This window comes from Schistocerca serialis, unplaced genomic scaffold (genome assembly GCF_023864345.2).
Source record: "Schistocerca serialis cubense isolate TAMUIC-IGC-003099 unplaced genomic scaffold, iqSchSeri2.2 HiC_scaffold_1362, whole genome shotgun sequence".
Classification (NCBI taxonomy): Eukaryota; Metazoa; Arthropoda; class Insecta; order Orthoptera; family Acrididae; genus Schistocerca; species Schistocerca serialis.
The window spans coordinates 49,085,003-49,104,864 of NW_026047583.1; the positions used below are offsets into that span (position 1 = coordinate 49,085,003).

At 39.4% G+C, this 19,862-nt stretch overlaps 1 protein-coding gene across 4 annotated transcripts in view; it reads left to right on the forward strand.

Moving 5' to 3' along the window:
* Nucleotides 1-19,862, forward strand: part of LOC126440339 (molybdenum cofactor biosynthesis protein 1-like) — a 356,199-nt gene that overhangs the window by 150,004 nt on the left and 186,333 nt on the right. For 3 of the 4 annotated variants that reach the window (XM_050090627.1, XM_050090626.1, XM_050090629.1), the window contains one exon: nucleotides 2,356-2,441. The exons of the other annotated variant lie outside the window; for it this stretch is intronic. In XM_050090627.1, the coding sequence (XP_049946584.1) occupies nucleotides 2,356-2,441 (86 nt within the window). The remainder of the gene's footprint in view (nucleotides 1-2,355; nucleotides 2,442-19,862) is intronic. 4 annotated transcript variants of the gene reach the window in all.

A 19,862-nucleotide genomic window follows, 5' to 3' on the forward strand; every position in this document is an offset into this window, starting at 1 on the left:
ACTGCTCAATCATTCATTTACACTCAACCCCGACTGCTGCACATGCTGTGGGGTGTGTCATCTGGTTATGTCATATGTTCAGTGTTTCTCACCAATTTTTGGGGTATTTTGAAATGTACAAAAAGGAAAATGCAGAAAGTTATCACATTTTGCTGCACATTACCTGCGTCACAGAAAAATAATGTATACAAATCTTCTCAGATTTGCCACTGAATAACTTTGTCCAAGCCTCACAATATTTCACCAACACAACTGTTCGTCATCTTCAGGTAGTGGTGGGTCCTGTCATCACTGCTGCAAGATGTGGCTGGTGATATTCGCACAGCAGAATTGAAATTTGTCAGGCTAGAAGCAGGAGTACGAATGTGTGGACAGGCACTCCCAGTTGGATGGAAATGCCATTCATAGTAGCCTTCTGCTTATGTGTTGTGGGCAATGACTGCACTTCTGGACACTCGTGTGGTTAAGAGCTGAATTAACTCTCTGCAAGGTACTGCATCAGGTCATACATCGGAGGATCTGGTTTCTACTGTTTTAATTTCATGGCAGTCAGTGCTGGATTCTGGGCAGTGCTTAGTCAAAATTCCATATTCCTGTTGGTAAGATTGCCCACCGTATGGATACATGCCTCATTCTTAAAAACACAGTCCTAGAGTGATGATGCTGAGGATACAATTTCAGTCCTCTTGGGAAACGTGTGGTGCCCTGTATTCAGGCAGTGCTCTGCTACCATTAATTTACTGGGTGGCATTTTTGTCAGCGCTGTTGAACACAGTGTTCTTGCACAATGTGAGGTGTCTGCCCTATATAAGGTTTCCCATAATGGCATCAGATCTTATATATGATCTGTGTTTTCTAAGGTCAAGATTGTCTTTAACTGAACACAAACAATTCCTTAGTTTTGCTGGTAGACGAAAAACACACTTGATTCTGTTTCTCTTAGCGATTCTTTTAATTTTGAAAACATGCCACTGAAATATGGCAAGAAAGCCATTTGCAGTGCTTGTCTAAGTATCTTCATTTACATCCCTACACTGAACTTGCTTTGCTCAGAACACATTGCAAATCTGTTTACAAGAATAAACATTCTGCTGGAACACTGTTCTTAGGTGTTACAGTTCACCAGGCAGACTGTCGGTATCTGAAATCACGTGTGCTCTATGTGCCAGGGAGTGTAAGACACTACCACATTGTGCAGGGTGACGGCAACTTTTGGACCTCAAATATAACTCTGCGTGTATCAGTTTGCAGTAGAGACTAAGCCCCAGTGCTATGTCAGCTTTTCTTCTAACCGTGACATCCAGGAATGGTAAGCTGCTATCTTTTTGTACTTCCACAGTGAACTGAATATTCAGATGGAGCGAGTGCAAATGCTGCAGGGACATAGGTAGTGTCTGTATTATGTGGGCCACACCACAAATGTCTCTTCAGCATTCTGCCAGAAGGAGGAATGTTGGATATTTACTAAGGGAAATAGAGGATCTCCCATGGGAACACTGTCCACTTGATTAAAGTAATTGGTGTTACATAAGAAATAGGATGAGGTATGCACATGTTTAAACAGCATCACAATTTCTTTCTCAAACTTGCTGCTAATAACCTCTAATGAGGGCTGCAGGGGCACTTTTGTAAGTAATGATATAACATTTGAGCTAACTAAAAGATCTGAAAGTTCTAGTTTAAGCATCTTCAGGTATTCTATGAAATCCTCTGAATTCTAAATATGATGGTCATAGTCATCCACATGATAAATTTCAAAGCTGTCACGTGGAAATTGCCAGTTGCATCTTGCAGCAGTGATGGTGGAAATCACCACCACCTGAAGATGCCAAAACGTTGTGTCACTGAAATATTGAGGGAGGGACTTGCATAATGTTATCTGGTGGGGAACCCAAAGTGTTTTTGCAACAGATCTATTAGGCAAGCCTGAAAAGTCACAAATACTCCAAGCAGTAAGTACCTGTTATAAAATGGTCACATTAGTGAGCTTGGCAATTAATTAAGAGTTTATCAATAAATTTGGCTTCATTTTGCAAGAAATTGTGCTGTGTTCCAGTACTCCCTCTTCAACAAAACTAATGTCAGTTTTGTGCTCCACCTCTTCAGCCCGAGATCCTATGTATACTCTTGAGCATTTGTGTAAGATACCTGTTTATTTATAAAAATAAAAGTAACTTCTATCATGACTTTCCCATTTTTGTCCAGTGGGTTTGTTATCCTGCTGTTGCCTACTGCAGACTACAAGATTACTGTTGAAGATTTCTGCAAAGTTTTTCTTCCTTTTTAGTGTACCAACATTTCACTGTGTGGTAATTGCCTGGTACTGTTTAACGGGTGTTTTAACTGTTGTTTCAGAGATGCAATACGAAGCAAATGCAGTGAGGATGACTTGCTTTCCATGATTGGGGCAGCAGTGAGAAGAAAGAAGAAACAACATGGTGGTAAGATACATTACAGCAAATGTAACTCTGTAGATAGAAAGAAAATTTCTGCTTAACAAGTCATAGCAAACATAAGAGCAAAATAGAATGAAAAGCAACAGTGATAGAACCTGTGTTTTTTGTGTAAACTTGAATTTAATTTTTTATTTAGTATTCATTCTGATTAATGCCCATTGGTCAACAGTATATTTCAGCCCTAGAATTTGGTTCTGCAAGGTCCACCAGATAACCATATATGGCTGTTGTAACTCCTTTATTGAACTTCAGAAGTTTTCCAGCAACAAATCTTTTTTTTTTTCTTTCTTTCTTTCTTTTTTTTTCTTTTTTAAAAAAAAGCTAAAATGCAGAAAACATCATAAAGCAAACACTCACAGAAAAGCATCAGTTTCCTTGAAACAATGGAAACTCCAGTAGGAATATCAACAATGTTGGAAAAGACAGATTACTACTTACTGATGAAGGCTGTGGCTGAAAGCTTTATGTAAGTGTCTTTTAATTCTTCCCATCTGCAGCCTAAGGTATCTTCTTTATGGTAAGTAACAGTCTGTCTTTTCCTTCATTATTCATTAGTGTTCTTTTTTTTTATTGCTGTTTAGCAAGCATCGTGTGGTATATAAGGAATGTGAATAGCGTCAGATGTTGAATCATCACTCTGGAGGATATGAAGGTGCTGCATATTGGTGTGAGACAGCATTATCTGATGAGAGTTTGAAAGAAACCTCATTGTGGATGTCCATTTGGTCCCCTGGTTAAACCTTGCAACATCTGTATTTTTGGAGTATTTGGATCTGACAGTGGCCTGATGTTGGAAAGTAAGGGCTTACTCATCATCAATGTTCCAGTTGACTACATCAGACCACTACAAGGGAGCATCACTGTGTAGTGTACTGAGTACATTGTAACCTGTTCACGTCTGTGACTGCCATCTGAGAACAAGTACAGTAAACTCTTGTGCAGCTACACTTTTGGCTAGCTAGATTGACACTTGACAAGTTTCAATTTGCGTGCACCTGGAGCCAAGCATTTGCTGGTGTTTTTTGGCAATCTACTGCTAATCAGTGCACTGGTGCGTGTCAAAAGTCCAAGTATCGTCAATTCGTGCGTGTGTTGGTTGAAGCTCTAGTGCGTTTCTTATTCGTATTGCATGGTTTCATGCCACTGCCATCTATTGGAACTCCTTGGAAGTACAGTACATACAGTATTGTTCTATGGAGCGCAACGTAGGCCTGTCGAAACTGACAATTAGAGTGCGCCGCCTAACTCTTTCCACTTGTTGTCGGTACATCAAAGCTGAGTGTTTAACAGTGAACGTACAACACCCTGTTGTGTTGCCACGTGGGCTTGGGTAGAACAGAGGAAATGGCATAGATGTATCGAATGCTTTCATTTGATGGCTGCCACAGCCTGGTTTCAAAAATCAAAAGTTTGTCTAGTGCATCTCGAGTGTTGTCAAGTTGTGCATTTGTGTGTGTCTGATTTGAGGTTTTGTGCTCCCACTATGTGCCTTAAAGTGTCCAGAGATAAAAGGGGCCAAAAACCATAAAGGACTCAGTCGAGTGTCTGTAAAAAGAACACTGAACGTGACTAAGGGCACATAACATAAAATGAATGTGATCTTGTTGGAAAAAGAGCATCACACTTTGCAGAGAATTGATGCTGGTGAGCCACCCACAAAAGTTGCTGCAGAGTAGGAGTACAATTACTGATCGGAAGACAAATCGATCAGGAATTGAAAAATTTTTGTTCCATCCAAGCATTGGGCAGCGCAGTGAAATCTTGAAAAACAATGAGAAAAGGTGCACATCCTCAGTTAGAAGAGGCATTATTTTTGTGGCACGAATAAATAAGAGCCAAAGGTGTGTCAGTTTCAGGTCATCTAATTTGTCAAAATGAGCTAATGAGCTGATAGAAGGAAAGAAGCAAGAATTCCTCGGAAGTAATGGCTGGCAGGATCATTTCAAGAAGCAGCATGGCATCCATGAAATTGCCATCAGTGCCAAATCATTATCTGGGGATGAAGCTGCTATGCTGATTTTAAGAAGAAACTGCACACAATCATTGACAAAGGAGGTTATACTGACAATCAACTTTACAAATGTGATGAAACTGGGTTGAATTACAAAATGCTGCCAACGAAAACCCTTGCCTCTAAAGAAGAAGAAATGGCTTCCAGATACAAAAAAATCAAAGAAAGATTTACTGTCCTCGCTTGCAGTAATGCCACTGGCAATCATAAACTGTGTCTTACTTTAATTGGCAAATCCAAAACACCAAGAGCATTTAGACACCAACCAACCAGCTTTCCCACTGAGGTACACGAATCAGTCTTAAGGCATGTATGAACAGTGCCGTGCCATCTTCAGAGAGTGGTTCCAGGCAGAGTTTGTTTCAGCTGTAGTAAATTACATGGAAGGAAAAGGACTTCCTTGAAAAGCGCTACTTCTTGTGGACAATGCTCCTTCTCACCCAGGTGATCTGCAAGATGGGGATATCAAAGTTGTATTTCTTCCACAAAATGTCACATCTCTATGTCAACCGATGGACCAAGGTATTCTTGAGGCGATGGAAAAACATTACAGACACAAGATGCTGGAATACTTAATAGGTGTGATTGATGCTGCAGATGATTTTGTGGAAGCTCTTAAAAAAATTGATGTTTTAAGTGTCATTCATTGATTGCTGAAGCTTGGAATCTAATTCCTCCAGTTCCTCTTGTTAGGTCTTGGAAAAACTCTTAGATCGTAAGGCAACCTAAGTGGTGGGAAGGAGGAGACAACACCGAAACTCAAGCTGACATAATTTTGGTGAATTTACTGGAGAAGCTGGTTGTAAAGACACACACTTCGAAGACATTGAAGAGTGGATGGAAAATGGCATTTTTTCATGTGACTGAGGATGAAATCGTCCAAATTGTGACCGATCATAAAGCGTTAGAAGACTATGTTTCTGATGATGAATCAGAGAAAAATATTCCTCACACATTCTGTTACGAAGTGATCCAAACTGCCCTGGAGTACATCAGCCAACAGGAGGAGACGATTTATCCTGAAATAGTTTGATTTCAACGTTGGAGATGTATTGTTGCAGCAATAGTTTCTCAAGCAAAAAAAAAAAGAAAAAAAGGCATTCGTGACTTCGTTACCAAAAAATAAACTCTAATGAAGCATCCTAGAACTTCTATGTCCATAACTTAAAAAGTTTTTTTTTTTTTTTTTTTTTACTTTTCTTGAAAGTTCCTCTGGACAGACTTTTCGTTCCTTTGAGTAATCTCTAGATTTGTTTCATAATTTTGTTCAGTAGTTTATTTTTTATTCAAAAGAGTAGGTAATAAAATTAAAACTCCTGTTTTTTCCTGCTGCCAAATAAGGGAGATTTTTTCTGTAAGAATGCAAAATAAACGAGCTTTGTTATACAGCATTTAAAAACTTTGAGTTTTCAATCATAGTTTGGTGCCTTTTTAACATGTCAACACAATTTTTTCAGTAAAAAAGTGTAGGGTTATTTGCAACCATATCAGTAATGTTTTACATACCCTACGCACGTTTTACGATCGTATTTCGCAATATTGACGCAATTTGGAGTGTTCACATGTGAAAACAGGGGGACTTTGATTTATCTGGAATTTTTGTTATCGGAACTGACCACCGTCCTGATCATTTCGGATAAACAGGAGTTCACTGTAATAGTCTCCTTGCAACATGCTGTGTCATACAGCTAGGAGCAGCCAGACTATGGAATTGCCGTCCTGCGCATAGGCTGCCATTAACACCCAAGCAAATGACTGCATGTGAAGTGGTGCCATGATCAAGAAGTACGGACTGCTAATGAATGGCGTCACATTATGTTCACTGATGAGTCCCAGTCCTGCACTGCTCCAAATGACTATCGTGGAGAAGTTTGACAGTGACCCGGGGAGATGGGGAGAGGTCCCATTCTTCCACATTTTGGGGGGGGTGGGTCACAAAGGAATCCCATGGTGTGGGGAGCCATTGGGTATGACTTCAGGTCACGGCTTGTAATGGCCGTGGGAACTCTGATGGTACAGCAGTGTGTAATAGTATTGTGGTGCTATTTTTCAACAGGCCGGTGCTTGTCCACATGTAGTATGTGTCTCTTTAAATTGTCTGTGTGATGTTGATATACTCCTGTGGCCAGCAAAATCCCCATATCTGTCCCTGATATAACATTATGGGACCAACATGGACGTCAACTCCATCCCACTGCCTGTATCCATGATTGCAATGTCCAGTTACAACAGTTGTGGATCACCTTTCTCAGGAGGGTATGCAGCAGCTTTACGACATCCTCCCGCACTGTCCAGGCCAGACAGGGTGCATTGCTGTATTGATAAGTGGGCTCAAACTGATAAGTTCTGTGTAAATTTGACTCTGTTTTGTTATCACTGAAATAACATCACATACCCTCTAAATTAGCTATGTTTCAATTTGTTTTCTCCCCACCTTCTGAGTGTCTCACTTTTTTTCAAGCAGTGTAATTTAAGACAGACATAAGAATATGAAAATGGGATGGCATATCACATTGCTATTCAACTATGCCCCTAAGAAAATTGTAACATAATGGAGAAGAGCAGGTGCACTATTACACTGACTAGAACGTTAACTTAAAGATAGAATTATATTGTGTAACCTATACCGATGACATAATACTAATTGACAAAGACATCACTGATATGCTAAAGCAATTTGAAATATTAAGGGAGCAAGCTAGGAAAATTGGACTACTAATTTCACCTGGAGAAAAAATTCTTGGCTGATACCAAAATGGCACTGGGTGAACTTATATAGGCAATGACATAGTATTCGGTGTTAAATAGTTTAAATAATTTGGTGAAAAAGACCACTGAACATCATAATGAAAAGAAGGCCATAGAATCCAGACTTCAGAAAGTACAAACTGTCTCTCAGTTAACTAAAAGTATTTTTCCTGGAACTCTAAAATCTAACATTGTACAACAGTGATCAAATTAGAATTTCTTTATGCATGAGAGAGACTCTTTGTCCAGCACAAGACATGAAAACAGCAAACTGAATTAGAAGAATGTAAAATTGTAGTAAAAATCTTAGGTCCAAGAATAAAGGATGGGATACATCACACAGAACCCAGTGTGAAATCTCCAGGCAAATTCCTAAAAGCTCTTGTTACAATGTGTCTCCAAGGAATCCAACTTGTGGGACATACAGAAAGAATGTATCCAAACAGGCAGCTCATTGGATTCCCACATACTTGAAAAATAAGATCCTACTGATGAAAACAAACAGGAAGAGACCTTAAGAAATTGGAATCACCACATTTACAGTATTCTGATGTAGTGATGAGTCACACAGAGTGCAGTTTCGCAGTAGCTTGATCGATGCTTGTACTTGTGTATGTAGTATATGCAAGTGTGTACAGCGTCTCTTCTGGTGTACTCACGATATGCTAATTTAGTGGCCGAGCAGTAAACCGGATCCCTACTCGGTTCCAGTGTGCTGTGCTAATTATTCTTCTTCACTTGACATTTATGCTTGGAGCTGCAAGAGAGGCCATTTTCCAGATAATGCCACAAAAACAACAAATTCTCAGATATCAGTTTAACTTACACGCTTCAACATCATAGACAACATTTCACATTAATATGTTGCAGAACACTAGATTAGTGTTAAAATTGCCAGAGTAAACATTGTTCTCCATGTGACAGATTGTCAAAAGATGTCCAAAATCGATAAATTTTATATCTCTGCACAGAGAAGCAGCTGGTTGCTCATTGTCATCTGTGGTGCTAATCAATGGGTTGAGCTCGTTGCTGGCACAGCGCCACCTCAGAGTAAGTGGCCCCTCATCCCAGCAGGTGTCGATGTTTAAACACCCGTATAGCTCCCAAGACTTACTGCGTCTGTGGATAACTCCATCTCTGCACAGAACTTCCCACATTTCCCACACAGTGGGCCCTCATGTCTCTTACACACAATAAATCTTCAAACTTATTTCATTGGCTAAGTTAAATTTCGAGTGTGATGTGCTATTTCGTAAAAAATAGCAAACGGTAGACATGGATGTTATTGTGACTCTTTCCTAAGGCAACATTTGTGTATTACACTTGTAGAAGTGCACTGCAACATAAAACAGTAGACCGTAAGTTCAAACAATGGAAACTCCAGGTTGGAATATCAGCAGTGTAGGAAAAGATAGAGTGCTAATTACCATAAAGATGGCACGTTAAAATGCAGACAGGCACAGTTAAGACACTTACACATAAGCTTTTGGCCACAACCTTCATCAGAAAAAGAAATAGAAATACACACCATTCATTCACACAAGCAAGCACACTGTAGGGCAGCAGCCTACTCACGCTGTAGTAAATTCACATCAGTTTCCATTGAGTGTCAGCCAGTCTGCTGTAACTAGCTCTGACGTCATAAATGTTGCGCAATACCTTAAAAATCAAGCAAATGAACTAAAACTTTTCTAGCATGTCAGAAATAATATTAAATTAATGTGTGTTAAATATCAGTTCGATAACTTCAGCCATTTCCGAGATTTGGACGTTTTTCTGGAAAAATCATTGGCGCAACAGAACAGAGCTAGAGACTTCAAAATTTATATTTAGATTCATCTTTCATAATGATTTAATAAAAACAGTACTTTGGATTTCACATATTAAGATTTTAGTGGAAATTCATGATTTTCTGGTTTTCGTCTCAAAACTGAAGGAAGCGAGATAGATTAAGTAGGTTAATAAATAAGGCTAGGTTGTTTAGATTTAAATAGGTTGGAGGTCCGCTATGATTATGAAGATGTGTAAAGTTTCTTTTTAATACCTATAAAATTATAGCGATAGCGGATCTCAACAGGGCCAGTTCAGAGCTCATCTAGTGCATGCAGGGCAATTAAATTAATTCTCTCGCCTAAAGTATTTAACTTAGCCACGTCAAAATTTTATTATCAATACTTACCTGCGTGCTGAATGCACGTTTAAATTAAGAGCTTCTTCGGCCATCAGCCAAAGAAGCTATAAATTATTATGTAACTTGAAGTGGTGCGTTACTAGCCCAGCGGCTAGTCGGGATAGCGGATTTGATCAGGCGTTCCCTCAGCCGTCCGCACCGCGGCTTTATATATAAGAACACTGCGCGAGGAAGCAAGGCCCCAGTTCTCTCCAGACGCTGAATGACACGCCATCTGTGTCGGTAGTCGCGTCGCATCAGTGTATCTGCTACAAACAGCCTCGGGTGCCGTATTAAGTTACTAGAGATACGCGGAACCATGAGAACATTTCATGTGAAGTGTTAATTCTGGAATGATTTTCATTAACTAGCTTCAGTTTGCGTATTGTCGTATTTTCACGTGCCGTCGCGGGACAGACATTCTACCAAATATTTAGCGTGGCGTTTGATGAAATATTTTCATCAAATTATGGCGAGCATTCTTTTAACATTTAATTCGGACATTTATAGTTGCATCAGCGCATTAGACTCTGAACTGCTCTGTTAGTTAGGTTGTAGGGATACTTGTGTTTTTTATTAGTGAATTTCATAATATACTCAAATATTTTGGAAAACCGTTTTTGATTAGAAATCCCGGACAATCTCCTAATTCCTCAGAGCTATAAGCTGCAGCTATAAGAACATTCTCAGGCAAAGTGGGCACTAGGATATCTATTTACTGGCTCCAAGTTTTATTAAATCACTTTCTGGGGGTCACGGAGTAAATAGAGAGCCAGTGTTGAGAACGGCAAAAGACAGCAATAACAACATTCTAAAAGCTAGAAACTGATTCAACACGCAAGCATATATCCAGCAATCAGATTTTTTATTATTGTTACAAACTTATACATCCGCCGCCCCACATATGGTGCATCGGCCGGGAAACAACTAAGTGAAAGTGATTTTTAACTATTCGGATTCGCGAGTGAAATGCGACACGCAACTGAGTATAGAACAGTGAATGTGTTACGTGTGCATGTGGACGACGCAATTGGATTAACAACGCATCTGGATTGACGGAGCTGGCACTGAGTCTAGCGGTGCTGCCGGCATCGCGAGAAGCCAGTCTCGCCGCACCGCAGTCGTCCGCTGGAGCAGCCAACGCAGAGCCTGCAATTGCGGGCCACGCTAACACACAACAGCCGTCGGAGAGCCGTCTGCAGTTTAACGTGCCACGTCGCATCAGGAATCCTGGTACGCCGCGCCGGCAACGCCATACATCGTGCAGAAGGAACTAAGTTAAGTGAAAAACTGTTAAAAATTTTACTAACCTGCACTAAAAGACTGTCGGCGATGGAACCGTCAAAAGAAACTGAGGTTAAACTTAAATCAGAACCTATGTCTGTTGAGGGAACTGTAAATCCAGACAACGGTTCGAGTGTAAATATGCATGAAAGTAGTAATGTTAAGGTGAAATATGAAGTATTGTCTCCTGGCAGTAGTGTGGGAAGGGGCAATGATTCAATAATAGAGACTCCTGTAGTAAAGCGGAAAGTAGAAATGATAAATTTAGTGGATGATAGTTTCTCTGATGAATTAAAAATGAAACAGTCATCAGAGATGGTAGAGTTTAAGAAGGAGAAGTTAGATATGACTAATCAATCAGAAGTTTCAGTTAGTTTTGATAATTCTGGTGTTGGAGCTAGTTTTTCGTCACCTGAGTGTGATAAAAAGCCAGCTCGTGAGCAACCCAAAGATGCTGGGGCTGTTGATTTAAATGTTATATTACAAGCAATAGCTGCCAGCAATGCCGAATTAAAGTCTGAAATGGTGGCCAGTCAAACAAATTTTAATAAACGGTTTGAGGCAATGGACAATAAATTAGAATCCAATAATGCTGAATTAAAGTATGAAATTGTGGCCAGCCAAACTAGTTTTAATAAACGATTGGAGGTAATGGACGATACCTTCAAGGCTGGTTGCAATAAGTTGAAAGAGGATCTTGACAGTTTGAATTGTAAAATTGATTGCAATCATGAGGATATTAAGAAAAAGGTTGCTCAACAGTTTTCTGAAATGTATAAAACAGTTAAATCCGAAGTTGCTGAGGTTCGCAAAGACTTCCAAATGGAAGATGAGAAGCTGGAGCACAAGTTAACAGAAAAGATCGAGGCAGAATCTGAACTGTGCTCAGATAGATTTAAAGATGTTAATATAAAAGTAAACATATGTCAAGCAGAAGTAGAAGCAATCAAAACTGACACTACTCATATTGTACAAAGAGTAGATAATGTTGAAATGAAAGTAGAAAATATCAGTACTAACATTGCTAACATTGAAAGTAAAGTAGCTTCAGTAACTTCTGGTAATGGTAGTGTACAACAAGTTGTAGCTGCAAACGCCGCTTTTATCGGGTGTCGGCAGTTCTTGCGGTTCGATCCAGATAAAAATATCCACCCGCTAGATTTCTGGAACGATTTTGAAGATGTGATTCCACCAACTTGGTCTGAGCGAGAGAAAATCTCATTTATTAGAAGCCATTTAGCAGGTGACGCCATGCGTTGGTCAGCTGATGTTATGTTGAAATGTAAAACTTTAGCGGAATTTAAAACAGCTTTTATTAATGAATATTGGTCTAGCAATAAGCAAAATGAAGTGTTGAGAGAATTTTGGAGTGGAAAACGCTTCAATGCAGGCAAGGAATCTATTAAAGAGTTTGCTAGGTCATGGATTTCACGTTTGTCACATTTGGCGGAAAAGCTAAAACCAGAAATGATTATACTAGGTCTGGAAGCCAAACTGCCATGGTACTGGCAAACTAGAATTATATCAGCCCCTAGAGACAATCTGGATCGTTTCATTGAATATTTGGAACGTGTAGAACGTGTTGCTGCCAATGAGGAGCAAGCACGTAATAACCGTAATGCCAATAATAATAATAGTAATTTTAGGAACGAGCAAAATGACAATGTAAACATCAGAACAGTAGGTGTTCGTCATCCTAAGAGAGATAGGAATTGGGGAAATAATTATCAGAACCAACAATGGCGTCCAAGGGATAATAATTTTGTTCCAAACAGAAATATGCATGTAAACAACAGTACGGAAAGTAAGGCTATGCCAGCTAACTATAATGAAAATAAAGGAAACAGTAGTAGACCTAGGCAGGAAAACTAGTTCCCGTCTATGAGGACACTGGCGCTCACCAGGCGGTTACTTTTCCTAAGCCAGTAGTTAAGGGAATGGGTAAGACAGATCAGAATACTCAAACTGAACAGATGGATGAAATGTCGGTAGCACCTAAGGATACAACAGAAATATTAGATCACTCACAGTATTTGATAGATACCGTGTTAGAAACGCTTTCTAAGTGGGAAGAGAAAGAGAAGGCGCAGCAGTGTAACAGTAGGGATGAGCTACAAAATACTGAATTGACAGGTGAAGAAGCAGAAGAAATTCATGCTTATATTTACGATGAGGATGATGTGCTCTTATCTAAAGTGCCTGTGCAGGATGTTGATAATGTACTAATAGATTTAGGACAGGAGATAAGTAGGAATGTAGAGGGTAGGCTGTTTGGGGTCAATGAACCCAGTAGCTGTGACCAGTTGTCACTTGAGAAGGAAACCGACGATAATGGTGAAAGTGGTTTAGCTGTAACTAATGTTATGCCCGGTCTGGAGGCGCAGAATTGCTCAGACTATAGTAATTTGGGTCATGTTCAGCAAACTAAATGTAATGAAGTCGTGCGGTGTTTCGATTTAAAATTAATAGACAGACTGGAAAAGGCAGCTGAAAATGTAATTCAGGAAACCCCTACACACTGTGACCTAAATGTAATGAAGACAGATGTTGATCACTTTAGTTGGAGACAAATCCAAAAGGAACTACTAGATGAATGTGAGGAACCACCTGTACAACCTAGAATAAGCCACCCTATAATAATAGTGAATATGTTGGGTATCAATGTACGTTGTCTCTTAGACAGTGGAAGTGAGGTGAGTGCAATATCTCAGTCCTTCTTTGATGCATTACCTGGTAAAGACAAACTTACTGTAATGAGGGTATCAGGACTAAGAATAATTGGTGCTACTGGCAAGGTGTCAAAAACAGTAAAGCAAGAAGCTTTGCTACCCTTTAACATAAATGGTAATGTAATTGATCATCCATGTTTAATTGTAAACAATCTCAGTATTGAGGTTTTAATTGGCATAGATTTCTTGTCGAAATATCAGAGTGTTGTTGACTTTGAAAGAAGCCAGTTAAAAATGGTCTTGCCAATAACCGGAGTAATTATAGTACCTTTTAGTGATAAACATGTAGTAACTGATCATGAAACTTGGGAGCTGCCTATACGAGTTCTGAAAAACAGGAGGTATTGGGACGAGGATGTTAATCTTAATAACAATAAGTTGAACACAGAAGAAGAAGAAGAAGCAATTATTTTAGACAAAATAGAAGCTAAATTGCAGGAAATCGATAGGATTTCAGGCAATCAAAAGGAAGAACTGAGACAGGTTCTAAAAAGGCATCATAAAGTATTTTCAGATCGACCTGGCAGATTCATAGGTAGCCAATGAATGCTGTAGGGAGGAGGTTGTTCTGTAACCTCTACACAGTGTGGCAACTGTGCAGTCCCCGCTGTGTGAGATCTTTCCCTTTCAGGTCTCACTCACTCTTCATCTTTTCTATCCACCTAAAATTTCTAACTCTTCTTTACAGCATTAAACTAATGAATGCTGTAGGGAGGAGGTTGTTCTGTAACCTCTACACAGTGTGGCAGCTGTGCAGTCCCAGCTGTGTGAGATCTTCTTTCCCTTTCAGGTCTCACTCATTCTTCATCTTTCCTATCCTCAAAAATTTCGACATTTTCTTTCCAAATACTAAATTTTCCGGTATAATTATCAATACAGCATTAAGCTAATGAATGCTGTAGGGAGGAGGTTGTTCTGTAACCTCTACACAGTGTGGCAGCTGTGCAGTCCCAGCTGTGTGAGATCTTCTTTCCCTTTCAGGTCTCACTCATTCTTCCTCTTTCCTATCCACTAAAATTTTCGACCTTTTCTTTCCAGACATGAAAATTTTCTGTCATGGCTATCAAGCCATGAGTTATGCAACCATTCTATCTACCGATTAGTGAAGAAAAATACCTAATGTGACAAACCTAATAGTGACAAACAATAGGGAAGTATGACGTAATTAAGATACAAATGTATTTGAGTAACAATTATGTATAGTACCCTGGTAATATAGTAACTACAAAGTGTTGTTTTATTGGAAATGGTCCACCAACAGTAATTTAAAAAGATGTATGAATTCATGTACAAGCAGGATCTGAAGTGTCAATGAGACCTAGTGTATGCTTTAGAGCTGACTAATAAATAGTAAAAGAGATTGCTTAGTGGTATGAAATATATGCAGATAAGTTGTAAGGATAAACTCACCTTGTGTAGCAAGGAAAGGCAGTATAATAGAATTGAACAGTGTTTGTGGTTGAGACGTGAAGGACACGTCCCTGAAGTATTTATAAGGTTGGAGCTGGCCATTATTTTAGTGTAGTGTGTGACAGGATACACCTACACGTATTGAGGTTATGAGTTGGAGGCGTGAATGCGACCATAGGTACCCTTATGTTAAATGAGACAGAGCAGCTCATGGTGTCCTATAGGTTTAAGGAATATAGCATTACGCTCGTCCATAATTATTTGATGCAGTTTAGTGGTAGGTCTGAAAGAGACTACCTGTGGTTTCAGCGTCCGATTGAGTGGAAATGGATTGCCACGTGAGCAAACTAATCAGCTGCAATACACTATGAATATGAAATAAATGTGCTATCCTATGCTTTAAATATTAATAGAGTGAGTGTTAAATAAGTACATACACTAGCAAAATAAATAAATAACATACTGACAGACGTGAAACATTATTTTAGCTCAGCATAAATACACTTCAAAGTAAGTAAGTACCTAATTGCAGATGTGGAACTGACAACAGCAGAGGACCAATAAGTGGATTTTGTAGTCAACTAAACGTAGTGTGTTTTGAACACTCAAAACTGTACTATTACCAAAAGTTACTCACATGTACAAAGAAGCTGAGAAAACAACCACTAATCATACTCATACTATCTCTAAGAATAAAGTAATCAAAGATGAGTCAGTTAAGTGCTTAAAATGCAAATGTATCAAGGATGTACCGAGCATTGGTTCAGTGTTCCGGCCCAGAAATAATAAATTCAGATTAAATATGATTCATCACTGTATGCCTTGAGCATAGATTTTCTCTAGTACATGACTAAAGGCGTTTTGAGCCATTTGTTTAACGATTTTATGACAGTTAAGTAACCACGAGAGTAAAATTGAAAAGGTTCTGTTAACTTTGTTCCAGAAAAATGTTGAAGGATAAAATGTATATATCCCCATTTCATTGTGACCCACCCACAGATATTAAGTGAACAGAGTCTGAGGCACTCTTTTTGTTTGTTCTACAGGACAAACCAGATAATGGCAGCCTGGTAGCTGCGTGAAAGCGTGGAGTGACTTGGACACAACTCACAGTGACCCCTCCCCTTTCCCCATGTAATTTAGAGAGAACGTGAAGGACGCACACCATAGCAACTTCCCCTCCTCTACCCTTGTGAATGGAAGTGTAGGACGCCAGCCAAAGCGGCTACAACCACGTGTGTAAAAATTATTTGTGAACTTTTTCTTTCAGGTTTAAAAAAGACTGCTAAGAGATAATCATCTGTTTATGTGTCATGTTATTTTCTTTGAATTTGTGTATGTAAAGATGTATTTAATGTATTTAATGGATCTAAGATTTTCATAATTTTTCAATTTGTATGTGTTTGTTTGTCTAAGGCAATATGTATGCCAAAATATTTCATGACTTTGCTTTAAAAATTTGAGTAATGACATTGTTTAAAAGGCAGTGAACATGCCTACAATTTAAATAATTAATTTAGGTAATCAGTTTTCTTTAATGTTTCTACAGGTTTATATTTCAATTTTGAATTTTCATAGGGAGTTAAACTGTACTCTTGCTTCCCTTTTTGTAATTAAATTTTTTTTCATTCATTAACATTCATAAGCAAAAAATTTAAGTAGAGGGTGATGTAGGGAAGCAGCCTACTCACGCTGTAGTAAATTCACATCAGTTTCCATTGAGTGTCAGCCAGTCTGCTGTAACTAGCTCTGACGTCATAAATGTTGCGCAATACCTTAAAAATCAAGCAAATGAACTAAAACTTTTCTAGCATGTCAGAAATAATATTAAATTAATGTGTGTTAAATATCAGTTCGATAACTTCAGCCATTTCCGAGATTTGGACGTTTTTCTGGAAAAATCATTGGCGCAACAGAACAGAGCTAGAGACTTCAAAATTTATATTTAGATTCATCTTTCATAATGATTTAATAAAAACAGTACTTTGGATTTCACATATTAAGATTTTAGTGGAAATTCATGATTTTCTGGTTTTCGTCTCAAAACTGAAGGAAGCGAGATAGATTAAGTAGGTTAATAAATAAGGCTAGGTTGTTTAGATTTAAATAGGTTGGAGGTCCGCTATGATTATGAAGATGTGTAAAGTTTCTTTTTAATACCTATAAAATTATAGCGATAGCGGATCTCAACAGGGCCAGTTCAGAGCTCATCTAGTGCGTGCAGGGCAATTAAATTAATTCTCTCGCCTAAAGTATTTAACTTAGCCACGTCAAAATTTTATTATCAATACTTACCTGCGTGCTGAATGCACGTTTAAATTAAGAGCTTCTTCGGCCATCAGCCAAAGAAGCTATAAATTATTATGTAACTTGAAGTGGTGCGTTACTAGCCCAGCGGCTAGTCGGGATAGCGGATTTGATCAGGCGTTCCCTCAGCCGTCCGCACCGCGGCTTTATATATAAGAACACTGCGCGAGGAAGCAAGGCCCCAGTTCTCTCCAGACGCTGAATGACACGCCATCTGTGTCGGTAGTCGCGTCGCATCAGTGTATCTGCTACAAACAGCCTCGGGTGCCGTATTAAGTTACTAGAGATACGCGGAACCATGAGAACATTTCATGTGAAGTGTTAATTCTGGAATGATTTTCATTAACTAGCTTCAGTTTGCGTATTGTCGTATTTTCACGTGCCGTCGCGGGACAGACATTCTACCAAATATTTAGCGTGGCGTTTGATGAAATATTTTCATCAAATTATGGCGAGCATTCTTTTAACATTTAATTCGGACATTTATAGTTGCATCAGCGCATTAGACTCTGAACTGCTCTGTTAGTTAGGTTGTAGGGATACTTGTGGTTTTTATTAGTGAATTTCATAATATACTCAAATATTTTGGAAAACCGTTTTTGATTAGAAATCCCGGACAATCTCCTAATTCCTCAGAGCTATAAGCTGCAGCTATAAGAACATTCTCAGGCAAAGTGGGCACTAGGATATCTATTTACTGGCTCCAAGTTTTATTAAATCACTTTCTGGGGGTCACGGAGTAAATAGAGAGCCAGTGTTGAGAACGGCAAAAGACAGCAATAACAACATTCTAAAAGCTAGAAACTGATTCAACACGCAAGCATATATCCAGCAATCAGATTTTTTATTATTGTTACAAACTTATACATCCGCCGCCCCACAACACCTCACACACACATGACCGCCAACTCCGACAGCTCAGACCAGAATGCTAGTCTGTAAGTTTGCTACACAATAAAATAATTATTCTGAGCTACAAGAAAAATGGATTCAAAGAACTAAACAGCTTGAAGAAAAAAAAGGGAAGCTCCCTGAAGCAACGTAGTTTCACGAGTGTGCATACCAGTGGTAAATTATGAGAGTCGCAACTCTCTGAAATGGATACAAAGGCCACCAGATTGCATTAGCTTTGTTTGTGTCTCGGATTGTTACCAAGAATGGTAGGAGCTATAAGAGATGTGAAGAGTGTAAGATGTTGAGTGATCCCTGTGAAGGACACAGATGCCCTGTACTTCTGTGAGTCAGCATTATCAGCACGCAACAAAATTTGAAGGGGCCTAATTGGGTGTCTCCATTTGCCAGGCTGATTGAATTATGCAATATGCAGATTTGTGAGTCATTCAGATGTGGTAGTGGCCCCATGTTGGACTGCTTGGGAACGTAAGGGTGGTGTGCTTGTCAGCAAGCTTCCGGTTTACCGTGTCTGACGAGCCCATGGGAGAATTGCTGTAATGTACGCCGAGCACATAGTAACCCTTTCACACCTGCACCTGTCATGTGACCAGCAGTGAGACATTCTGCAAGACCCGCGATGACAGTTGTCAGTGAGTATGACAACGACATAGGGAGAGGGCGTGTGGGGCAGCATCGGATATGACTTCAGGTCACTCTGACAGCACAGCAGTATGTCATGGACATCCTACATCCTCATTTGCTACCTCCATGTCCAACGGAGTTACAAGAGACAGACCAGTGAAAACATATCCAGTTGTTGACTCACAAAACGGTTTTGAGCTGTGACGCATGTAGTCTTAAGTGAATCATTCATACAAAAAGAAAAGAAGAAGAAGCTAAAGTCAGAATGTGAAAAAATTGGAGAATGGAATAGATATTTGAAGACTTCACACTTGAAACTCCCAGTTTTCCTATTGTGAAAGTGCCTTTGTGACCATATGCATTTCACTGACAATAAACTTATTTTTTCCCCCTGGGTCTTGGCTCCATATTTTTTCATCCAGTTGAGTCAGAATACTTGCATTGTATTTGTGAGGTATTGTTTCAGTCTTGCAAGCTAATCTAAAATAGAAATCCCTTTTGCATCCTAGAAAACAATGACCACTCTTTCTCTCTGATTAAGTCACCTTGGCTATTTTTGTGCAACTGCTGTTTCATTTCATCCACGGGAACAGATTGGTGCATAGAATCAGTTGTGTGTCAGATTGTCCCAAATTGTTTTTCACATTAGGTTGTAGTCAGGCTTCAACAGACATGCCACTCACTTTCTGGTATGGCCACGGCATCAAATGTTTTGCACATCTTTTTAATTACTGATCTTGCAATATCACACTGTGTTCTTTCTCAGCATTTTCATATTTGATTGTAATTCTAGGAAGTTGTTCATGAGTCATCTTACAGAGACATATGCTACATATGAATTCAGCCACCCATTCCTTAACTGTTGACTATGAAGGAACTCCCCCCATGAACCATGGACCTTGCCATTGGTGGGGAGGCTTGCGTGCCTCAGCGAGACAGATGGCCGTACCGTAGGTGCAACCACAACGGAGGGGTATCTGTTGAGAGGCCAGACAAACATGTGGTTCCTGAAGAGGGGCAGCAGCCTTTTCAGTAGTTGCAGGGGCAACAGTCTGGATGATTGACTGATCTGGCCTTGTAACATTAACCAAAACGGCCTTGCTGTGCTGGTACTGCGAACGGCTGAAAGCAAGGGGAAACTACAGCCGTAATTTTTCCCGAGGACATGCAGCTCTACAACTTGACTAGAAGAAGAGATCGGTTGGTAGGAC